At 31.2% G+C, this 18314-nt stretch overlaps 1 protein-coding gene and 1 long non-coding RNA gene across 2 annotated transcripts; both read left to right on the top strand.

Moving 5' to 3' along the window:
* The first annotated feature begins 1012 nt into the window (after positions 1-1012).
* Positions 1013-2356, top strand: LOC108781158 (uncharacterized). The gene is made up of 3 exons (XR_001940928.1): positions 1013-1097; positions 1542-1654; positions 2316-2356. It is a non-coding gene; the product is annotated as an uncharacterized LOC108781158 (long non-coding RNA).
* Positions 2357-2767: 411 nt separating this feature from the next.
* Positions 2768-18041, top strand: LOC108781156 (xanthine dehydrogenase/oxidase-like). The gene is given in 16 exon segments (XM_018549070.1): positions 2768-2871; positions 3126-3257; positions 3627-3783; positions 3978-4218; positions 5320-5846; positions 5953-6247; positions 6842-7357; positions 8224-8572; positions 9984-10425; positions 10698-10826; positions 13403-13533; positions 14634-14892; positions 15018-15114; positions 15512-15619; positions 17927-17992; positions 17995-18041. Coding segments are annotated over 16 exon segments (3600 nt in total).
* Positions 18042-18314: the final 273 nt, after the last annotated feature.

The following is an 18314-nucleotide window of genomic DNA, read 5'->3' as shown; positions in this document are numbered from 1 at the left end:
GTGTTCTCTTACACATATTATGCGAATGTTGTATCATTTTATCTTTCTTTAATATTCGGTGGACAACAATAATAAAATGATGTATCATACACGCGTGAAATGGAACCTATACACAATTAGAACAAAATGTATCAAATTTAACATAAACCGCATGTCGAAAACAATCCACTCAAAATTTTGAATAAATTTATCACAATATTAGAAGATTACACAAATATTATGTAAGTGAATAAATACAAAAAACATAATATCGAAACAGGGATAAACTTCTGAAAATGGCCAAAGCCCGATTTTCATAAAATTTGGCAGAAATACACCAAATGAAGTCAAATGAAGTTAAATGCCCTTAAATGGATTTCCACCGACAAAAATTAATAATTTAAAAATTAATAAATATTTTCAGCTCATATAAAATCAAAATTATAAAAGTTAAATATACCTCCCAGGTCAAACAAATAATGAGCTATATTTGTTGTTATTATTAAATAAATTTATTACAATCGATAAAATTAACACAGAACGTTTCGACTTTACAAAGTCATCCTCAGCCGCACAAAAAACCCCAATCAAATTAAAACGTTAATAATTTAAAAATAGGAGGCACTAGGAGTCAAGCGCAGATAATAACTTTACGCAAAAAATGCTGACATATATCAAACAAAACTTCTTTATTATAATAATTATGCAACGGCATAACAAGTATAAAAACATAATTATTATAACAAAGAAGTTTTGTTTGATGTATGTATATTAGAGAGAGAGAGAGAGAGAGAGAGAGAGAGAGAGAGAGAGAGAGAGAGCGCACTTGACTCCTAATGCTCGTGTCTCTCCGAGAGTTTATATACGAAATAAATTAAAGACACAACAAATCCATCTGTCCTATTTGACACTGTTTATAATTACGGTAACAGACGGCATCGTACATTATTGCAAAGACTGGTGTTCAAACTAGCGTATTTATTTGATATGTCCAGAGAAAGTATTTACTGACAGTCAGTAAGAAGACGCGTAAACTTGAAGATGCTTTAACCTGTCCGATGAAATGGTAACGAGAAATACTGAAATACGCATGAAAACGTCTGTTACAAAAAGATAAGGTTAGTTAAAATAAATTTCTACGTGAACACTTTATATTAAATTTATGATTTGAATTCGTTTCTAACATTATACTCATTCAGGATATCATGATACATTTGGTATAAAAAGTATTATACATATATATTCACAGAATATTTGTTGAAAATGTTCTTCTTTATTTACCAATCGATTTTATGCAAAACAACTCTTCATTGAAATTTTTCTGTAACAATATGCAAATTTATATTACAATATTTATTATAATATATATATCTAATACTTATTACGCTCATATTTTTATAAATGTAAGTACATTAACATTAAAAGTTGTAGTTCTTTTAAAAGTATTACAAACAATTTTTTTCAACAATTCACTTTCGTATCTTGTATTGCCGTGTGAAAAGTGTTCGTTATTAGTAAAAAAATTACACAGTATCTAACAATCACTATTTTCCGAATTTTAGACCCTATTCTATTTCTGTCCTGTGTAGACAGCGTTTTTATAAGTACCTTGAAACGAAGGGTAGTTATTCATAATTTGATACGATCAACGAATAAAGATGGAAATAGCAAAAATGTAAGTCCATGACAGAAAACTGTAACATGCGAAAGCTATTAAAATATAGATGCGATAAAAAGTTAACATGAAATTTCATTAATAATATTTTAGAGTTTCTAAATCATTAATTTCAACACAAAATATTTTGAAAATTATAAATAATAATTAGACTTAATAATTAATAATAATAGAAATTGAATAGGCTACGATTCTAAGCTAGGATATAAGATGCCCTTTAATATAAACAAAATGTAAAATACAAAAGTTACAAAAGTCAAAATACAAAAGTTAAATAAAAACGTTTCTGCGTTTGTGACTTTTGTATTTTACATTTTGTTTATCATGTATTATACTTATAATAACTTATATAACGTTATAAATATTTATATATAACGTTTATCGTATTATACTTTTAACTTACAGTGATGAACTGATGATGACCCGATAAGGGTAAAAACGTTTGTAACTTTTGTATTTTACATTTGTTTATATTATAAAGCATATCTTACATTCTAGCTTAGAATCGTAGTCCAATTTCCATGGTTTTAAATATTTTGTTGTTCTTTATTTATTTATATATTTATATATATACAAACATAAAACTAGAAAAAAAAATTTCATCTATATACCTTTTTTATTAAATATAATGTTAACATGATTCCTAATCTAACATATTTAGATCTGGCGACAATAGTGTAAACTTTCTAATTAATGGAGCACAATATTCAAGTACGTATTGTTTGTAATCAGTGTGTAACTAAGGAAATGAAAATTTGTTATTGTATCATTTAAAGTCAAAGTAACATCGAAGCAAGTTAAAGAAATCAGTTTAAATATGGTATTAAATTTAATCACAGAAATTTTATCGTATGGTTTAATGGTAAGATAACATTCAATACAAGAGTTAATCATATAAATAACATGCAGCAAAATCATAAAACATAATTATGAAGCTTTAACTGTAATTGTAAACTTTAGAAATAAAAAATAATATGTACGTTAAGAAAAAATTTTACGAGTCGTTATTATAAAATTGTAAAACCGTTTCCAGTATTCAGTAACAGTATACCCGCTGACACGTCTCTACTCGTCTTTATCCGCGAATATGCGGAACTTCGAGGCACTAAAGCGATGTGTTATGAAGGGGATTGCGGTGCCTGTATCGTAAATGTAAACTTCAAGAACAAAAGTATAGCTGTGAATTCATGTCTTGTACCAGTACTGATTTGTGACGGGTATGTATGTACTTATTAAAGAGAAAATAAACAATCCATCTTAATTTCTAAGAAAGTGTTATGAATTTTCGTAATAACGTTACATGCGAAGCTATAATCTGCGGTACAAAAAATTCATCATATCTAAACGTTCAAATTTTTTTCTTTAAATTCATGTATATTTAATTTATATTTTATGCTAATTTCTTAATTTCTGAGTATACCGAGAAAATATATTAATATTAACTATTCTTTCATTCAATATTATGTCACAGATGGGATATTTATACGATTGAAGGTATAGGAAACAAGTTAGACGGTTATCATAAGATTCAAACTGAGCTTGCTAAATGGAATGGTTCGCAATGTGGATATTGCTCACCTGGCATGGTGATGAATTTGTATAGGTACAAAATATTAAAATAGTTAATTAAGTTGTATTGTTAAAAGAATGTGTTATTAAATATATATTTTTATACTTTCCTCCCTTTATGATAAAATTCTTTCGGAATTGTCAGGCGTAGAACAAATTCACATATAATAAAATATCTTTAAGAAAAATTAATGTTTATAAAAATATATTAATAAATGCATTCTTGTAACTAACAATTGTCCAATTATGAACACACTAATTGCAAATTAATGTAACGAATAAAGTCGTAGAGAATTGCTACATACGCTTAGTTCAAGTAAAAATAATATTTAATTAAGGATAATACTAAATGTTTGTAAAGTAACAACTCTGCAATAATGTATTTGTTTTTTATACTTTGCAGTCTCGGGTTACAAGAAGGTATGTCTAAGAAGCAGATTGAAAAATCATTTGGTGGCAACATTTGTCGATGCACTGGATATCGCGCAATTTTGAAGGCTTTTAAGACATTTGCCATCGATGCTGTTTCAATGGAATCGAAGGCCGTTCACGACATTGAGGTAATTGTGAAAAAATTTTTCTTTTTATTTCGAAGTTTAATCTTTATCATAAATTATGTTTGTTTCAATTTTATTTTATTTATGTTTACAAAAATATTTAACTTTATTATTACAACAAGGACCATTTAACTTTACTACAACACTAATTGCATTGTTCCTATCTGAATGTAAATATAATAAAATATTCTTTACAGGAGTTATATAAGATTAAAGTTTGCCATCCCCGGCAAAATTTGTATCCCCGTTTGTATCCCCACAAAATGCCATGTGTACGTACTTACTACGATAAGCAGCATTCTGATGGAATCAAAATTTTGAGCATAAAATTAGAGGACGCGTGCTTTTACAAAGTTACTACAGTCGAGGCTCTATTTGAGTTATTAAAAAGCAATCCACAGGCAACGTATATATTGAATGGAGGAAATACTGCACATGGTAATTTTTCTATATTAGATTAACTCAAAAATTTAAATCTTTCTATCTAATAATAACATATTACCACATAAAAGGTAACTAACACATTATTAAAAAAGGTGCCAGTACAAAGTGAACTTACATAAAGTGTGTATGCAACTTTCGACCGATTTTCGAATCGTCTCCGCCTTCCGCTATCCCACTCATCTTATCGTCTGCGCACAGATCAAATGTCGCTCCAGCATAGTGCGGTATTTGGTTCGCGCGCGATGAGGTTTTAAGTATCTATGTTATACATAAAATGAAAATCTCCGAAGGACGATTGAGAGCGATTGTATTTGTAAGAAAACTAGCGATACATAATCATCATGGAATAAAGCGATTTAGTTTTGGAAACTACAACTTGTTCATCCATGAAGATCTAAATAAGAAAATCTATTAATTGGCTTGAATAATCACATAAGAATCAATCACAATACAATTAGATTAACACTTACTTTATTTGATTATCTAGTATTATTATTACAAAGATCAAAATTGAATCTTCATATTATAATTCGGATCGAATGTAACAATATAATCGACAACAAAACAACACGTACACAATCGTTTTAATTTATGACAATGACAAATGTAGTTATTAGTTTTTCATCACGCGTGCACGTAATGTGCCCTACATCTTAACGCTTTTGCGTGTGGTAAATAGTCAATACCTCAAACCGTTCAGTTATTTCTCTAATTCCACTCTTCTGCGTAAAAACGTTGCTGTATAGGGCACATTACGACGAACACTTGTAATGACAAATTCTATGTGTAGCGAGTGGGGGCATATTTGTTTATAGGTCGACACGGTCGCGCGTTATAAATAAATATCCCCCACTGTTACACAATGTACTATTAATTTTATATTTTGATAATTTTTTATTTGTAAATACCACTGATGGCCATATTGAAGGCCGTTTGGTGTATCAAGTAACGCGAATAAATTGTTTAAATTACAAGACATATTCGCTATTTCTATCTTGCGTGTATGGTTGAATGATCTACCATCGTCTTTCGTTTATTTTGAACCACGTATAGTTTAGATATAGATATATAACAATGTGAAAATTTAATTTTCAGGTATTTATCGTTCGAGCAAGAAAAATATGTACATTGATATAAACAATATTCCAGACATGAGTAACATTACAAAAACTGATTCGACTTTGGTACTAGGAGGAAATGTAACCCTTACCATGGCAATACAGGCATTCCAGAAATATTCAAATGAAAGCGGATTTAAATATCTACGTCAATTGAACAAGTACATGAAACTGATCGCAAATGTTCCCGTACGAAATATTGGCACCATAGCGGGGAATTTAATGTTAAAACACGAGCACAGAGAGTTCCCATCCGATTTGTTTTTGATGTTACAGACTCTCGGTACTCAGGTACACATCCTGGAAAGTCCCTCTCAGAAGCAAAGTTTATATCTGTGGAAATTTCTGAAGCTCGACATGCACCATAAACTCATTTATAGCATTGTATTACCAAATCTTACTGATCAGCACATATATAGATTCTATAAGGTCATGCCTAGAGCCCAAAATGCTCGCGCTCATGTCAACGCTGGCTTTCTCTTTAAAATCGATACCGACGGCAACGTAACAAAATTTTTTAAATTGTTTATATTACGTTATCATTAACTAGTTACTCACATTCTAATTCTTCAAGTATCAATTGTTTACATTTATAACATTTTTCGATAAGGTGTTGGAATTACCTGACATTATCTTTGGTGGCATTAATAAAGATTTTTATCACGCAAATCGCACGGAGGTTCTATCGTTGGATAAAAAAATGTTTGACCAGCAAGACTTAAAGTCACTGTTACAAATGTTATCTGTGGAGCTACAACCTGATCATATGCTCCCGAATTACTCACCAGAATTTCGCAAGATTCTTGCCATAGGATTATTTTACAGGTTCATGTTAAGCATCAAACCGGAGATAAAACCTTTTTATCGTAGTGGAGGCACTACATTAAAACGAAGTATCTCTTCAGGTACTTATAATAAAATGGTGTCTATAATATTCTTTTTTATATTTCTATTATAAAAATATAAATAAATCTTTGCCATTGATATACATGATGATATATTTATAAGACAGTAACTAAAAAGATATAAATTTCGCAAGCAATTGGAATGAATTTATGAACAACGTAACGTTCTCAATAGAGATTTAAAACCTTTTCAATACGAAAGTTGTATATAAATTATTTGCAGAAGACAATTTAAATCCAGAATAAATATGTTTGCAGTAAACATCATTAGCAAGTACATTCCGGTTGTTTCCGAATCGTACCCTAATCTTTTTATACATACGTACATATATTACAATTCAATATCTTTTACTTTGACTGAAGCTCATATGTAGTCGCACTTATTATATACTAAATTTATTATTAGTACAGAACAAGCCTTTCCTATTTTTATTTTAAAACTTTCTTAATGATATTGTTGATATTAAAATTATATAGAAGTATTGAATTAAGGCTGTCTTATATTGATTTATGTATAAATCAATAAAAACTGCTCGTAATATATTTCTTTTGATTGTCCAAAGTTATGCATCCAAAATGAACATAATTTTTTAGGTAAGCAAAATTACGATAGGAATTTCGACGAGTGGCCAGTGAGTGAGCCTATACCAAAGTTAGAAGCTTATGAACAGGCAGCAGGTGAAGTCCGATATTGCAATGATCTGGGTCCGTATCATGGAGAAGTATTTTGCGCTTTCGTTGTTACCAAAATCTGTAAAGGCAGGATCAAAAGTACAGATGCAAGCGAGGTGCTTAAAATGAAGGGCGTAATAGCGTTCTTCAGTGTCGATGATGTACCGGGACGGAATTTGTGCATTTCTGCCGCCAGTAAGTTGACGTCCTTGCCAGAGGACGAATTGCTGTTCGCTGAAAAGGATGTTTTGTACGCCGGTCAACCGGTCGGCGTAATAGTCGCGGAAACGCATAATTTAGCGAATGAGGCTGCGGATTTGGTACAAATTATATATAACACACATGAGAAAAATCCGGTAATAAGTATTGAGGATGCTATTAATGCGAATGATAAAACTAGAATCAGGGAAAGCGTCAATATTCCAGCAAAGAAAACAGGTAGAAATGACATTAATAATATTTTATTAAATCGTTTTTTTTTTTTGAAATTAAAGTATTTAATTGTGGCTGATTTAATCATTCAGCAGAAAAAAAAGATCTTTCGCATTCGCAAAAAAATTTTTTTTCTTTCGTTTTCGCATTCGCTTTCGCTATAACCACTTTCGTTACATCCCTATACATATCGTATATGTATATACGTATACACATATATACAATATAAAATATAAAATAATACAAAATAATTTATAAGGCTCACGTGAATAAATCAATAAAGGAAAATATAATCGCCATTAAGAGCCGACATAAGTTAGAAGTATGTAAACTCAATTTAAATAATATAATAAAATTCAATAATATATAAACGTTTCAACCCTATATTCGGATCCTTTTCAATATTAGTAACAATATTAAAATCTTAATCGAAATACATGAAGATGTCATACATCAATTCTTGTTCATATAAATGCTAATTTAAATGACTGTCAAGAATTGATAGTGTTAATAATAATACTATATGCAATTATTGTGAAGCTTCATTGGACTGCTCAGTGAAATGAAAAATGTTTAATTTATATGTAAGATATTACTCGTTCAAAATTAAAATATATAGTTAAAATATATAGTGATTAAGATTTTAATATTGTCACTTATATTGAAAAGGACCCGAATATAGGGTTGAAACGTTTATATGTATTATTGAATTTTATTACACTAAATTAAATTTACATACTTCTAACTTATGTCGGCTCTTAATGGCGATTATTTTTTCCTTTATAAAATAAAAACTAAATCACATTTCCTTTTTCTTATAGAATGAAATAAATTAAGTAGGTAATATAATAAGTATTTCAAAATAATATTAGCAAATGCAAAAAATAAACTTAGCATAAATTGCGTGAATGTAATTTTTTTTAGCATCAATGTGCATGTCAATCGACTTGGTGGATCGTATGGATCAAAAATCTCACGCAACGCGCAAATTTCATGTGCTTGCGCATTGGTATGTCATAAACTGAATCGTCCAGCGCGATTCGTCACGACGATAGAGAGCAATATGCAATCGATAGGCAAAAGATGTTCTGCGCGACAAGAATATGAGATTGGGGTGAACAACAATGGAGTTATACAATATCTCGACTCGAGACATTGGAGCAACTGTGGGTCTAGTTTCAATGAATCACAGGCTGCTATGGTAGCTTCTTACATGCAAAGGTATCAGAACACATAATGCAGAGCAAATAAAAAAATATATGTAATATATTATTTTATAAGAATATCATGTTAAATGTATATATACTGCGTAACAGAGAGAGAGACAGAGGCAGTGGCGTATAGTCAAACTCTGATTGAACCTGGCGGCGCCAGGGTACTTTTTTCGGAAAGCCAAACCTGGCGGTGCAGAGCCAAGATTCTTTCTATATAATTATTTAAGCTAATTTTTTTATTTCATGTAATAAGTCGGTACAAACAGAAAAAGAAGCATTTAAAGATTTAATAAAATCTGAATTTTGACATCATGGCGATAGCATAGATAACCAAACATCAAATCATAGTACATAACATATGTAGGCCTGTATTCTGAACGCACTTACAACGATGTTAGCGCTATAGTTTACGTTACGCATACTATAGAATTTCAGAGATAAAAACTTGTTCTAAATACGGATCATAGACTTTATCTAAAAGAATGGTTTGCAGATCAATTAATTTCGATCGCGCATTGCATGACTATATACTCACTCCTATCCAGCTATTCCTTCCATAATGCTGTACATATACCGTATACGCATATTTACGTGATTTTCAAATATATGGGAAAGAAGATCGAGTTCTAATATAAATAAAGAAAAAGAAGTAAAAAATCTCTTGTAATGTTCGAATCAAGCATTTACGTATACAGATGTGCGACATCATAATTCACAACTGTAACCTTTTGATAACACCGCAATTTTAACTAATCTATATGGTGAACCTCACGACGCAATTGTAGTTTTCTTTCTTTTTGATACTTCGTTCGGATTGGTGTTTGGAGATCCTGGCAACTATATTCGAAGCATCCGCCAGAGTTTTTCTTTTAGGACTACACTACTGGTGTTATAACCACAAAATATTTCGTGCGTAGATAAAATAGACTATATTGAGTAGAAAAGTCCCGTACCATTTTGCGATTTCAGCAAAAGTTTAAAGATTACCGAATATGTGCGTCCAACGTGGAAGCAGCAGAACGGCCTACCAAGCGCGCCGTTTGAGTCATGACGTTTTGGTGGTTTGCGGCGGTGTGCGCGGTGGACTTTCCGTCTCAGTTTAGTCTGCTTTATCTATCCACGATATTCATCAGGTGAATTATGGGAAACCCTGTTTATATTAAAGTACTTCTGTCTAATGTCAAAATCTATCCATTGCACTTCCTGTGCACAATATGTTAAAATTAAGTGGCAAATTTTTTTATGTAGACATATATTAGGATAAGTTAATCCATTTTTATTCTACTTTGAACAAAGTTTTGAATAATATTTCACAGAAAGGGAAAATATCATAATGCTAATGCAAATAAAACAAATTATTTTAATTAGCAATTATAAAATGATATTCAATAATTAAGTAAGTCAACTTTTATTGTTAGGAGCTGCTATTTAACCGATACTTGGACGTTGATTGGATTCGACGTGAGAACGGACTTACCGTCAAACACGTTTTGTCGGGCGTCAGGATCTACGGAAGCCGTGGCTATGATCGAAAATATAATGGAGCATATTGCAAAAGTGACACAAAAAGATTCTGTAAAAGTCAGATTGGAAAACATGAATAATGTGGATAAACCTGTTTTAACAGATATGATTGATGATTTGATGGCAAAATCCAATTATTTGAAGATCATGGAGGATATTCAGCACTTCAATGGAATCAATCGTTGGAAGAAAAAGGGAATTGCTCTGGTACCAATGAAATACTTGATAACATATGATAAAGGACAATACAACGCAATGGTGTCGATATGCGCTCGCGATGGTACGGTATGCGTGACACATAGCGGTATTGAAATCGATCAAGGTATACATACGAAGGTACGATGATGCATTGGATTGTATCTAATCAAGTGATTTCATACTTTTTATTTAATTATTAATAAACTAATAAAAATTACTTTTTATAATTCTGTTCTTTTGAAAATATGAGTTTTTATAATTTCATAAAATTTTAATAGAAAACGTTGTTTCTTGACATTCCTATGGTTTTAACATTTTTTATTTTTAATACAAATTAATTATTTTTTAACCTTATTAAATTTACGAAAAATTCAATTTAGTATGTAAGACAAATAATTCTTGTATACCAGATTGCTCAAGTAGCAGCTCGTACATTAAAAATCGATATTCACAAAATCACCATTAATCCAAGCAGTAATTTAACGGCACCCAACACGTCAACTACAGGACACAGCATTACCACGGAAAACTGCGGATACGTAAGAATTTAATTCGTCTCTATCACTATAAAGACAATGTTATAATCCTATTATATACATACAGCAACATGCACATCGAGAATGGAAGGTCTTGGATCAGAAAATGTCTTGAAAACAAGAAATTTTTTAAAATAGGTTAGACAAGAGTTGCAGGATTTAGAAGATTTACTTACTGGTCATATAATCGTTTGATTTTGGGTAATGCTGCTGAGGCTAGACCAAGGTCACATCAAAATGGAACAACAGTATTTTATTTTAGAATTTATTATAACACCTGATGTCAAGATCCTAGTAGCACAGAAAATTTTGGCTATACATTTACTAAAATTGACCAAACGTTGTTTATATTGGGCATAAGTTCGCCAATATTTCCCAATGTAATACCAATATTGGTTATATAATGATGCCAATGGAGAATATGTACCATTTAAAATCATTCGTTTCCTTTCTTTCTATGAAGTAAAGAATTCTGATTATTTAAATTTCTTATAACTTATGTGTTATGCGTTTTATAAGAGTCCGTGCTCCCCGTCTAAAGCGGTAGGCGTCGAGTGGTTCATCGCTTTGTGCGATTAATTTGCGATCTGCAGACTCAAGTTTAATCCCACCTGAGCCCGAACGCGATCTTTTCACATTTTTAGGAGTCGAAAAAGGCTCCACCTGGTAATCAAAAGGTCTATGATCATCAGCGTCGTTTTATTTCGGTGTTAAATTGTAGGTGCTGTATATACGTAGGTCAATAGATAAAAGTTTCTGCTGTCTCTGACTAAGATAAGATTCAGTTAATATCTAGAAAAGGGGAGCCCCCCCCGATGATCTTGATCTTGACATATGTTGTCAAGGTCATGACCCTGAGTGACCTCCCGCAGGTTTTAGATGGCGGTTGCTGTCCGTTAAAAAGTTATTAACAAAAAAGTTTCAAAATTAACATATCATTTCTGCCATATATGTATTATAACAAGTTCTATTTTACATCTCCTTCCGTTTAGAAACGTTAAACTTTCCACGCGAAGTAACTCTCACCTCCCTCACCCCCCTGCGAAGGGGCACACGACTTATACGATTGTACTGTTGCTATGATTGTACTGTCGGGGCAGACCTCTGTGGACGGTGTGGGTGCGGGGGGATGGCCGAAGGCCACCCCCTTTCACCCGCCCGTGTGTGTGTGTGTGTGTATGTGTATGTGTGTGTTAAAAATCAAGTAATAGACTCATAATCATTATATAACGAATGGAACACACACACACACACCCACACCGTCGACAGAGATCTGCCCCGACAGTACAATCATAGCAACAGTACAATCGTAGAAGTCGTGTGCCCCTTCGCAGGGAGTTGGGGGAGGTGAGAGTTACTTCGCGTGGAAAGTTTAACGTTTCTAAACAGAAGAAGATGTAAAATAGTACTTGTTATAATACATATATGGCAGAAATGATACGTTAATATGTATAATTTCCGAGAAATGGTACGTTAATTTTGAAACTTTTTTTGTTAATAACTTTTTAACGGACAGTGACCGCCACCTAAAACCTGCGGGAGGTTACTCAGGGTCATGACCTTGACAACATATGTCAAGGTCAAGATCATCGGGGGGGGGCCTCCCCTTTTCTAGATATTTACCTAAAATTCTATGGATCAATCACCTGCGGATTCGAGAAACTAGTATAGGCCTCGGATATCGGAAAGTGGAAGGTCCTGTAGATATCCTATTCTTCACATGAAGAGACAAAGTGTCAATCATCATCATCATTAGCAAAATATTGAACAAACAATGTACAGCCAATATAAAACTTTGAACAAAAATTGAATCCACGATATTGTTTCAATAATATTGTTGAACTAATATTGGTTAAATATGATTATGCTTCTACCTTACAATAATGGAGGTTAAATTTTACCGAATATTGACAATACATTGGGAAAGCAGTGTATAGCCAATATACAACATTGAGTAAAATTGAATCCCCAATATTGTTGAACCAATAATGTTAAATCAATATTCTACCAATATTACAGATTAAATTTTCATCCAATATTGGCGAAATATTGGACAGTGTAGAGCCAATTTAAAACATTGCGTAAAAATTGTGTAACCATTATTGGTCCAATATTTATTATTTTTGTACTAAAAATCTTTAAGTGAAAATAAAAATAAAAACTGTAATGTACTTAATCTTGACAAATATTATCTACGTCCTGAGAAACATTTAAGAAGTTTAGTCGTCGTCGCGTCAATTCGACCTGATAAGTAGTGCCGGTAATTTAAATTTCTAGCTTTATAAATACTTAAGGAAAACAAACTTTAGTCTAGCGTTTTCCAAAATCTATTGACTTCAGCTATGAGATTCTGGAATAAAAAATATTTTTTTAAAAATTGGTGTGACCTTTACCTGACTTTAACGACGCCACTCAAGGTCAAACAGATATGATCAGTAAATAAATCTTTTTAAACTCTACAAATTTTGTTTAGATTTCTCCCAAAATTGCTTTTTTTTCAAGATATTCCAGTTCAGTATTTTTCATTTACCCTGTATATATAACGTATAACTTGACATCGATAATTACATTCATTTCAGGCAACCGAACAAGCTTGCATACAAATTTTGAAGAAACTGGAGCCAATAAAGAAAAAAATGGGAGAAACGACGTGGGAGAAACTTATTTTTGAAGCGTATCGAGAAGGCATTGATTTGTGCGAACGTTACATGTAAGTATCATTTAATCATATATCATATTGTGTCACAAAATATCACAAAGCACTTTAACATCTTTTCAAAAATATTGTACTTCCATTCCATCCCAGATATCACAGTAATGTTTGAAAAATGTATTAAAAACGTATATACATGTTGGACGTTTTGGACATACTAAAACCATTCAGATTAGATACATGGATATTCTAAAAACATTTAAAAAACATCTAGTATTACCATTTTGGACATCTTAAAAATGTCCATTTTAGGATGAAAAGGACTAAAACTGGACTTAATTATTCAATTAAACAAAATTTAAACAATCCTCTCGAACAAACTTGCACACTGGAAGCAAAAGATTTTTAACTCTTATCACTGCAATCAGCAAGCTATTGTTTCTTGACGCTTACCGCTTGCTGCTTGCTGTATGAACTAAGCTTTAATTTGGTAAACTTTTGCGTTACTAGAGGTAAACCACCTCGTGCGATCTTAAATAAATCTTCACTTGGCAAGTCAGCGAAAGCAACACATCGCGAGCAGACTTGGAAAATTTTTTGTAATAAACATTTTTTAACTGTGTAAATGTAACATACGTTGTAAGTTGAATAACGTACTTTTATAAAACATTCGTACTAAGTCCATGGACCGGATTGAAACAAAGTCTGTATGTCCAATGTATGTTTTGTGCTGTCTGGGATTAGGTAAAAACATTTGTTTCGCTTTTTGTTTAGTTTATGTAGTGGTATTGTATAAAATGTAGTTTAAATATTTTGATATCATTTCCTGTAATTAATATTAAACGGAAGATTTTACAAAATGTAAGATCTGAACACTTCTATTCAAACTTAAATATGATCCAAGATTTTGTTTCTTATAGTATAAAAGTAATAAATTGCTTATATGATATTGTATTGTATAAAATGAAAAATGATATTATATGTTTTTTCCATGTGCTTTTGGAAAAATTTCAATCAATAAATAAATTTGAACTTTGTATTTATATAGTAGAAAGAGAGAGAGAGAGAGAGAGGGAAAGAGAGAGCGCACAACAAAATTAATAAAGATTACACATTACATGCCGTTTTTATACATATATATATATATGTTTCTGTAGGCTGGTTACTGGACTAACGGAAGATATGAAATCTTACCCTGTTTACGGTGTTACCATTGCCGAAATAGAAATCGATGTGCTGACCGGTCAGCATATTATTAGGAGGGTTGATTTGATGATTGATAGTGGTCTAAGCTTGAATCCATTAATTGATGTCGGTCAGGTGGAAGGAGCTTTCGTGATGGGAAAAGGATTCTGGACATCTGAAGATCTGGTGTACGATCCTGAAACAGGAATATTAATGAATAACAAATCATGGGTACGTTAAGTTTATTAAATTTCGATACACACACGCAATATCAGGACTCTAATACTTCATTTCTTTGAGATTATCTCAGCAATATATAATTAAATTATCTCTAATGTGCATGACTATTTTCATAGAATTATAATGCACCAGGAGTGAGGGATATTCCAGAAGATTTCCGTGTATACTTACGCAATAACAAAGTCGACGCAATTGCTATCTACGGTTCAAAATGTAAGAACTGAACATTTTTATTCAAATTTAAATATGATATGCAATTTTGGTCTTTATTGTACGAAAGTAATAAAATACTCCTATGTTATGATATTGTATAATATGAAAAAGTAATGTATTACTTTGTGTAATGTAAATTTAAATCTCGGATGTTTCCTACATTTGTACCTATGATTAGAAAATTCGTAAAAATTTTGTTAGAAAAAATTTCAAATCCATAAAAATTTAATCAATTTACAAGCATGCATTAAAATATATTATTTAATTTGTTTAAAAAATTTAACAAACAAATTAATTAAAATAAAGGAAATTTTTTTTTAGACTTTTATTTAGAATATTAGAATCAAGAATATTTAGTCATTGATGTATTGAATAAATTCCGAAAATATGTTTGCAGCGATCAATGAAGCACCGCTTTGTATGAGTTACGTAATTCCAATAGCGATCCGCAAAGCATTGGATTCTGCTCGAATAAATGCAGGAAATAACGAATGGTATCAATTGGGTAAGTTTTAAACAGAAATACATATGTATCTAACAGTTCAACATAAATCGCCTAACTTCGTGATTCGGATTAATTTCTACGTTTTTGGCAACTAAATCATTTCATTGTCACTGCACTTTAATTTGGTGCTCGTTTTTAAAAAAAACATTTTTTTAATGTTTTTACAAGAAACAATCCAAAACAAAGTTTCCCCGATTTAGGAAAAACAAAACGAAACAGAAATTAAGGCCCGTATTCAGAACGCACTTTTATCGATAAAAGCGCGCTTTTATCTCTGAAATTCTATAGTATACGTGACGTAAACTATAGCATGTTAGCGCGCTACATCGTTGTTAGCGCTTTCTGAATACGGGCCTAAATGTTTAAAAAAATTTATTTTACAAAGGAATTAAAAATGAGCATATACCACGTGTCGCTGAATAGATTGCAAAAATATAATGTATTTCGTAGAATATTAAAACGAAATTTTTATTATTATTAGCAAAACGATTTGGCCTTTAATATGACCATCATCGGTAAACGAAGAAAAATTAATTTAATATATTGCGAAGAATATTACTTAAATATGGCGTTTCGTTCTAGCTTCCACTACTGGACTCGTCAGTAAAGCATTGTAGTGGAAGCCTACCTTATACGACTGTAAGAGTTATTCAATCGAGATTCTATATAAAGCGATATACGCGTATTAAAGTATTTGCGAGAATTTGCAAATATCTATAGACTTCTGATGGTGGGTCGACGTAGTAATATTCTTCGCAATATTTTATCCATAGTAATGTATGTATTACCTCCATCCCCCCTTTTAACTTAGGCGCAGAACTATCGTCGGTATTGAAACACAAATCTTTTAAAAATCCCCCCTTTTAAATAGTTTATATTTACACGAGCAGTAACATGTGTCTTAGGTTACCATTTAGAGTTGCGCTTCGAAACCGACGATATAGATTGACGCGTAAGTTAAAAGGGGGGATGGAGGTAATACATACATTACTATGGATAAAATATTGCGAAGAATATTTCTACGTCGACCCGCCATCAGAGGTCTATAGATATTCGCAAATTCTTGCAAATACTTTAATACGCGTATATCGCTTTGTATAGAATCTCGATTGAATAACTCTTGCAGGCGTATAAGATAGGCTTCCACTACAATGCCTTACTGACGAGTCCAGTAGTGGAAGCTGGAACGAAACGCCAACTCGTGATATTCTTCGCAATCTTATTTTTCACAGATTTACATTTATCATTACTTTAACATTTACATCGTTACAGTTTAATATATGTCTTTTAACATATTATTAAGATCCAATAAGATGCTATAAGCATCAAAAATTGTTAGATTGCTTGTCAAGTTAACTAAAAGTTATATTACTGCGGTAGTTGTTTAGCGTTGCGTTGTATGAAAAAATTTCGGCACACGATTAAAGGGACTACATCCGCAGTATACATATAAAATTCACACATAAATTTAATAAGCATTTGTGATCCAGCTTTGACCGTTAGTGGCTTTGACCGTTATTGGTTTCCTTCTTCTTGTATGTTTATTGTTTATCAATTGTACGGTCTTAAAATGATTTTAATATGATAATAAAAAAATAAGAACTAATAAATATAAATACATATGTTACAAGTTTCGTCTCTCGGATTGAGCCCTCCTCAGACATTAATTAAAAAACGGTTTAATGGAAACTGCACGAACGATCTTTCAACGATTAATTTTGTCCGCCGTTTTTTAATGTCTGAGGAGGGTTCAATCCGAGAGCCGAAACTTGTAACATATTTATATTTATTAATACTTATATTTTTATTATCATAGTTAATTGTTTGAAGGGAATTAGTGTTAAGCATTGTTTAAATTAATTATTGAAAGTAGTGAATAATTATATGTTTTATTATTGAACAAAAATCTTTATGACTTATATCGCTCTTGACATCTTATTGTTTATTTTTATATAACGAGTCCTTATTTCTTTTCTATTAATTTTCTCTTTGAAATTAAAATAATAAAGCCACAATTAAAGCCACAATTAAAGGATTGCCTTTTATGGTTTCATTTTCTTTTAATCGTTTTTCAGAATTATTATATCAATTACATTCTTCATATTAATCACAGACACAGTATTCATGACTCATAGTCCGACATGAACATTTAAATTTTGTTGGAAAAAACTGAAAACATTTTACATAATTAAATTAGAAAATTTATGTATTTTCATGTATATAATATATGTAGCTTCTTATAAAATACCAAAATAATAGTAAAATAATATTTAAGATGCTTTAAAATATAATTCGTTTTGTTTATAGATGGACCGTGTACTACCGAACGTATACTTCTAAATACTTTAACTAAAGTAGACATGATGGTTTACGAGTAAAGAAATTTAGGAATTGTTCACAACGAAGCCGGTGTTTGAAATAAATTTTGTGTTTGGCTAACCTTTTAAGTAGAATAATTGAAAAATTTTCTCAATTAAATTTAATTGAAGTATTCATGTTTTGTTAATATACAAGAACTTTTATAGTAACAGTTGAATTATAATGATTCGTTTAAATAAATGTCTCTAAAATCGCTAATGTAAGTTTTCTCATTTACACTATCTTCATTAAATTTGTTTAACCCTAATATGCTAACATGTGAAAACGTGTTCGAGCTAGTTAGACATTAAGTGTTAAGGTAGTTTTTCGAAAAGCA

This window comes from Cyphomyrmex costatus, unplaced genomic scaffold (assembly GCF_001594065.2).
Source record: "Cyphomyrmex costatus isolate MS0001 unplaced genomic scaffold, Ccosl1.0 scaffold761, whole genome shotgun sequence".
Classification (NCBI taxonomy): Eukaryota; Metazoa; Arthropoda; class Insecta; order Hymenoptera; family Formicidae; genus Cyphomyrmex; species Cyphomyrmex costatus.
Note: the sequence above shows the minus strand (reverse complement) of the source record. Positions and strands in the feature narration are given on the sequence as shown.